Source organism: Piliocolobus tephrosceles, chromosome 15 (genome assembly GCF_002776525.5).
Source record: "Piliocolobus tephrosceles isolate RC106 chromosome 15, ASM277652v3, whole genome shotgun sequence".
Taxonomy (NCBI): domain Eukaryota; kingdom Metazoa; phylum Chordata; class Mammalia; order Primates; family Cercopithecidae; genus Piliocolobus; species Piliocolobus tephrosceles.
In genome coordinates this window covers 31,600,874-31,607,722 of record NC_045448.1, presented here as the reverse complement: position 1 = coordinate 31,607,722, position 6,849 = coordinate 31,600,874, and the positions used below count along the sequence as shown (strand labels likewise).

Here is a 6,849-nt window from a genome sequence, read left to right as displayed (position 1 = left end):
ATAACCTTGAACTTGTAGCTGATGTCTGAAGTAAGGACAATGTCATGGAGGACCATGTCCTTAACTTTTGAAGTTTGGCTCAACTGTAGTAGTTGTTGTCAAAAATTGATGTAACATGCCTAGTAATTTTAGGAATGTTGCATATAGGCTATATTCTTACTTGTCTGCACTTAATTGACTTCCTTTAAACAGTGTTGGACTGTGTTAGGTTACTTGTGAGTTATCTTCATCCTTTGGGGGATTGATTTTATGTTTTGTTAAGGAGATAGCTTTTATTCTACCTAATTCTAATATTCTATAGATCATTTCTACCACTAAACCATGGCCTTCTGGGATCTCCCAGCTAACTGTTTCCTGGAGATTGTAAATGACCCTAACACATCTTTCATATGCAAACCAATTAATTCAGGGCTCATACATTCCCCAACCACTTCCTTTATCAGGACTCTACACGCTGGGTCACTATTCTTTTGCCCTAATCAGCCAGGTCCAGGTAATGGAAAACTAAAGATAGCCCCTCTACCCCAGAGCCTGCTAAAAGATTCAAACTAGCTAATCCTAAGCCTGGTTACCTTGTCATGCCCACTCTTTCCTGCAGAAACCATAGTAAAGGCTCTTGCCCACCTTGACCCCTCACTCCAGCTACCTCCTAACACTGGTGCTTCCCATGTGATCTTGGGTGGTGTGCTGTGTCTCCTGTTTGTAGGGATCTGTCGATATAAACCTTTTCCTTCATGATAGTCATTTCTGTGTCTGCATATGTTACCACACTGATTAAAATAAATCCCAGGTACCATTAAAATACATACAAAGAGTAAGTACTGTATAATTCTATTTACATGAAATTCAAAAGCAGACAAAACTAATTTATGGTGTTAGAAGTCAGTGTAGCATTTTTTTTTTTTTCTAGAAGGAGGATGCAAGGAGGCAGGAGCACAGATCCTGGTATGCTGATAATCTGTTTCTTGACCTAGGTGCAGCTTGCAAGAGGGTGTTCAGTTTGTACAAATCAACCGAGCTATATATTTATAATTTGGGCACTTTCTTCTTGCATGTAATACGGAACAGTTCCATTATTGGTTCCAGTTTTCTACCTCCCCCTATATCCCTGCCCTTTACCATGTAACTTTACAAGTACTCGCTCACTCTGACTCTAGAATCCACCATATGACTTGATTTGGCCAATACAATAAATAGAAAGTAAGGGTGTGCTTGTTCTTGGCCTGAGCCTCAAGAGGCCTTGTGTGTTTCTTCTACTCTTGTGTTTTTGTTATTAACATTATACAGACATGGTGGGTCTAGCTCAGTCATTCCAGGATAACACCCTCAGCTAAGTTTCTCCATCCAAACACAGCCTGGAGCTGGACTCTAAGTTGTTACACAGATGGATGAGTGAAAACTGTCAAGATAAGTCAAGCCCAGCCCATATTTCTGACCTACAGCCAACCCACAGATGCGTAAGCTGAAGATGACTGGTTTTATCAAGCTAATTGTTATGACAGTGGAGAAAAGATCATGAGGACAAAAATTGGGCAGAGTTAGAAGAAAAGAGAGGGAGAAATTGAGACAGAAAACATTTCATTTAAAAAAATTATTCCATTGAGCTGGGTTTGAAATATCACACTGCCTGTTCTCTTAATGCTGTATGGTATCATGAAATCTATTGTTTCCTGAGTCTATGAGCCAGCTTCCTAGGGATGCTGTGGCAACTGAGGACAGGGAAGAGGTAACACTCAGGAATATAGAAGGAGAATTTGGGTCCAAGTGGGTGGAGGGAAAAATAACTGGGTTTAGTTTTGGGTAGGGCTGGCTTTGAGGTCTCTGATAGATATGTAAGTGGAGTTTTCCAGCAGAGAGAAAAGGCAGAGCTAAAGCTCATATCTTTGCTGGAGATCTAGATTTGGGCATCTTCAACAAGCAGGTTGTACCTGAGGAAGCTGGGACTGGACTTGCACTCTAAAGCCAGTGCAAAACAAACTTGAAACAGCTGTGATGGCTAACACCTGGTTATTCCATGAAACATGCTTCGCTCAGTATGAGTGATTCCTAAGTGGTGATCAATTAAAAACTGAAGCATGATTGGCATTAATTATAACCCAATGGGAATATGATAAACGACTCTTGGTCAGCAAGCAGAGGGTGCCCTGTGGTGCTAAAGCATCACCATATACCATGTGTGCCAAGAATCAGGAGACACCCCAAACTGGAGCAGATGAGGGAGTGTGTCTATCAATGGACCAGCCGGCCTGATGCAGCAGAAACGGATGGAGATACACTGAATGGGACTCCTGGGAGGCGTGAGTTGAAGGAGAAGGAAGAGAAAAGACCTCCAAAGTAAGGGAAGAGTGAAAAGAGGGAAGGACTAGGGTGGAGCCCCAAGTAAGGACCAGAGGAGAAAACAGGGATAAAGTAATCAAGGGAGATGGGACATGAAGATGGAAGAATGAGGTAAACAGCAGGTGGGAAGAGGAGGTCGACCTAAAGGAGAAAGCCAGGTCGAAGAAAGAAGGGAGAGAAGAAAAGAAGGGATGGGAGACAGAGGAGGAGGCAGCCAAGAAAGCCTGGAAGCTGAATCATAGAACGGAAGAGGTAGGAGAAGGCGGGGCTGGAGGATAAGATAAAGGTGGGACATGGAAGAGAAAAAGAAAGGGGTCTGGGTGTATGACGGTTAGACAGGAGTTCAGAGAACAGCGGAGTCGCCAGGCCACCATCTTATGGGCCACGGCTCATTGGCTCTAGGAGCTGGGAAAGGGCATCCCAGGAAAGAAGCCCTAGACTTTAGCCTGAGTCTGGGCTACTCTAGGGGACCGGGAGTGGGATGGCGGGGGAGGACTGACAGAATCTCAACTTCTGGCCCTGATCTGTGCACGGTCATCCGAGCTCAGCGGACGCTCCTCTCTCACCCAGGCGGGCGGCTCAGGGACGCGTGCGAGGATGCAGAGAGAAACCGCTGAGGAATTAGGGCCGGGAGAGACTGGTACCTGCCGGGGGCGCGCGGTAGGGCAGAGCTGGCACTGATGCTGAGAGTGGCTAAGGAGCGCGGCGCCCCAGAGCAGACCAGAGCAGAGGGGCTGGCAGACGCTCAGAGAGCCAGGATGGTTCAGGGTCCAAGGAAGATCATATGCTGTTGGGTGGGAGCTGTGGGGGAGTGAAGGTGTATAAGGAACCGGAGGAGTTGGAAAGATCCTGGCTTGGGTGTTCGAGGGTGAGGCTGCGTGGCGACGGACAGCACAGAGGGTGTGTGTTGGGGAGGAAGAACTACCCCAGCCGAATCGTCCCCATGGGGTTTTCTTCCAGTGTCTTAGTTCCAGAAGTTGCCGCATCAGAGGCTAATGATTGAGGAACAAGTCATTGAAGGACAGCCTAAGGGGGAGGTGAATGTGGAGCGGTGGAGAGGGCGGGCGCGAGGACGCGGACACCTTGTGGAACTAAGAAGGCCTTCGTTCTCCTCCCGCCCCCCGCGGCTGCATCCCTGAGAAAGGGGTATTGCTGCGAAGCCGCGCCAGGGCTGGCCGCGCCGAGGTGGGAGGCAGGATGGAGGGGCGGGAGCCAAGGCCGAGGGGGCGGACATGGGGTGGCGTCTGGCGCTCCATAAAGGGGTTGCGGGGGCCGCGCTCTCTTCTGCTAGGGCAGCGGCCACCGGCGAGGAACACGGCGCGATGCAGGTTCAGTGCCAGCAGAGCCCAGTGCTGGCAGGCAGCGCCACTTTGGTCGCCCTTGGGGCACTGGTCTTGTACGTCGCGAAGCCCTCTGGCTACGGGAAGCACACGGAGAGCCTGAAGCCCGCGGCTACCCGCCTGCCAGCCCGCGCAGCCTGGTTCCTGCAGGAGCTGCCCTCCTTCGCGGTGCCCGCGGGGATCCTAGCTCGGCAACCCCTCTCCCTCTTCGGGCCACCTGGGACGGTGCTTCTGGGCCTCTTCTGCGTACATTACTTCCACAGGTAGCGTTTTTCCCCTACAGGCGCCCAGTGCAGCGCACTGCCCTGCTCCCGGCGTCCAGGAGCGCAGCATGGGGCGCGCACCGAGGAACGCCAAAGAGGCAGCGCGCAGCACTGTGAGAAACGCGAGGCCAGCCTGCGGGGTGCATCTGGCGGGGGCTGGGGCAGGGGCCGGGGCCTGGACACTAGAGAGTTGACAAGCGGCCGCGGGACAGATGCCACCTTCACTCCCCGGACCTCATCCGCTCTCAGCCTCTCCAGATCTTCTGGCTGCTCGAGAGAAAGAGGTCCTGTGGGCGGGAGGCGAGCTGGAAAGCTCAGGTTGGGCAGATCTATTGGACGGGACTGTTCCTTAATCAACTGCGTGCAGTCGGCGGTTACCTGTGGCATCTCGCGCCCCGCCCCGCTTCTCTTTCTTCCTTCACCTTTTCCTTGCAGGGTGGGGACAGGTCAGTTCTGGGATCTTGGGAGAGTCTTACGCGTTTGGCATCTCCCGAGGGAAACTCAGGTCAGAGGTTCTCATCGATTTAGTCTTTGCAGGTCTAAGGAGGAAGGTGGGTAGAGCCCAAATCCAGACTTCACAGATGGGGAAGAGAATATCGTGAGATCCCACTGACTTAAGGGAGGGTCCCGGCTTCTTAGACCCCTCCCAAAAGCAACCAAGCACACCACCAATTCATCTGCCTTTCTAATTTCCCTGGGACTTTAATTGTGAGTGGGTAACTTAGAGCTCAAATGTTCTTCTAGATTTAAAAAATCTGGGTTCAGGAAAACTTTGCCTTGTGCTCTGGGAAGGAAAGACAGGAAAGAGACCAAGGGATGTCAGAGTTCAGAGAAAGACCGTCCAGCCTCAGTAAAGTCTTACAGGGAAAGGGAAGAACGAACACATTGTTAAATTGCCTACCATGCCCAATCGTTTAGTATCTATGGTCTCACTTAACTCTATTGTAACCTTCTGAGAGATATTTATTATGTCCACGTTATAAAGAAACTGAGGCTGAGTAAGGTTATGGAACTGAAAAAAGACAATACAGCTGGTGCCCGCTAAGATTCAAATCTGAGCCTGTGAATCTCCGAAGTTTAAGACCTTTTAGCCATTTTGAGTAGTCGGATGTTCCATGCAAGAAGAGAACAGAGCCCATAAACAGAGAAAGGTTATCAAACAAAATCAAAATCTCAAAGAAGCACTGCCTTATTTTGAGTAGAAGATTCCTAGGGTCAAAAGATCTAGGAAGTTTGGATTAGAAATTAGGATAAAAATGCCTCTGGCATAATCTCTCTCATAAAAAGAAAGTGATGCCTCATTTCGAGAGGTGTCAGAGACAAATTTCAAACTGTCTTTCTTAATTGCCTCTTATCCTCTGAATCTTCTTTATTGGTCAATATTGAATATTTATGCAATCTTAACCGAATTCTCACTCTTTTAAAAAGGCAAATGTTGTCAAGTAATAAGAACTGAACTGTATCCTTTCAACAAATATTTACTCAAAGTCTATTGTGAACAAGATTCTTTATTTTACACAGATTTTATTTTACTCAGATTTAGATGGTTTAATTTGTACAGGAAGAAGGATGTTGGATACAGGAGATAAGATATTAATTCTTTATTTCACTGATTTTTGAACAGACATTTGACAGAGAAATGTGATTTTTATCAACAATTATTTTTATCTTCAAATAAATTACCATATGTTGGCAACATAAGCAATATTTTATGAGGTCATTTCATCTTAATGATTAGTGTTTTGTGACAATCCGATTAACATAATGTTTAGGCTTGTTTTTGAAATCAAAAGCCACTTTACACAATAAATTATGACCAGTGCATTAAAAAAAAAAAACCCAAAGGAATAATTATGCATAAAACAAATATCTACATACTGTCCTTCTTCAGAGGAAATTTTACAATATTAGTAAAGGACTTGGAGATTCATTCTGCCCGAGGGAAAACTGCCCACTGGAAGTACAACTCTGAGTTACTTGTCCCTGAGGCATCAGGACCTGATGTTTGTCTTTCCTCTTGTTTGAATTCTTTCTTTGAGGCCACTGGAGTGTTTGATCTATTATTATTTGAGTGCTTACAGGGTGTTACACTCTGTGCCAAACACTCTGAGTAAATAATTTACTCATCCTCATACCAACTCATTTAGGTAGGCACACCCATTTTGCAGGTGGGCAACTGGAGCAAGAAAAGGTTAAATAACTTACTTGCCCAAGGTCACACAATAAGGAGGAATCAGAGTTCAAACCCAGGCAGTACGAATCCAGATCTCAGGCGCTTCAGGTATGTTAATAAACTGTTTTATACTTGTTGGATAAATGTGATCTCATTCTTGCTTTTTAAAAACTATATTTATGCTTAAGATTATTCTTTAAAATTTTTTTAAATTATAAAAACATTTTTTTCTAATGAAAAATGGAAAAATACCAAAAGTAGAAAATACTCATAAGTACATCTAAGTATATTAAATATTAATATTTTAGAGAATTTCTATCAAATCTTTTTCTTTAGATTTTCACACATGCTTGTTATGTTGAATATATGGTTTTTTTGTTCTGTTTAATTACCTAACATTTTATAGTAAGTATTTTCCCACATTATCATAGATTTCTTAATATCTGCTTATTTCATCTACTGTAAAAATAATAATTTACCTATATATTCATTTTTAGTTGGACAGTTAATTTGTCTTGGGGTGAGGCTAGGTTCATTGAAGCTGTGATGTACATTTTTTGCATCTAAATTCTTTTCAAAGGTTAGGTCTATTTTCTTAGTCAGGATTCCCAGAAGTGGTTCAAAGGTTATGAGCATTCTTTAGGGTCTTGATGTAATCATACATGTCTGTTTTGAGGCTTAAGGCATCATTTGGCTTGATACTGAGGGTGCATTAAGGAACAGACTTCAGGCTATC

General features: G+C 45.3%; 1 protein-coding gene across 1 annotated transcript in view; it reads left to right on the top strand.

Annotated features, from left to right (window-relative positions):
* Nucleotides 1-3,619: 3,619 nt before the first annotated feature.
* SRD5A2 (steroid 5 alpha-reductase 2) overlaps nucleotides 3,620-6,849 on the top strand; it is a 57,324-nt gene continuing 54,094 nt past the window's right edge. The window contains exon 1 of the mRNA XM_023217322.2: nucleotides 3,620-3,940. Within this exon, the coding sequence (XP_023073090.1) occupies nucleotides 3,660-3,940 (281 nt within the window). The 5' untranslated portion in view covers nucleotides 3,620-3,659. The remainder of the gene's footprint in view (nucleotides 3,941-6,849) is intronic.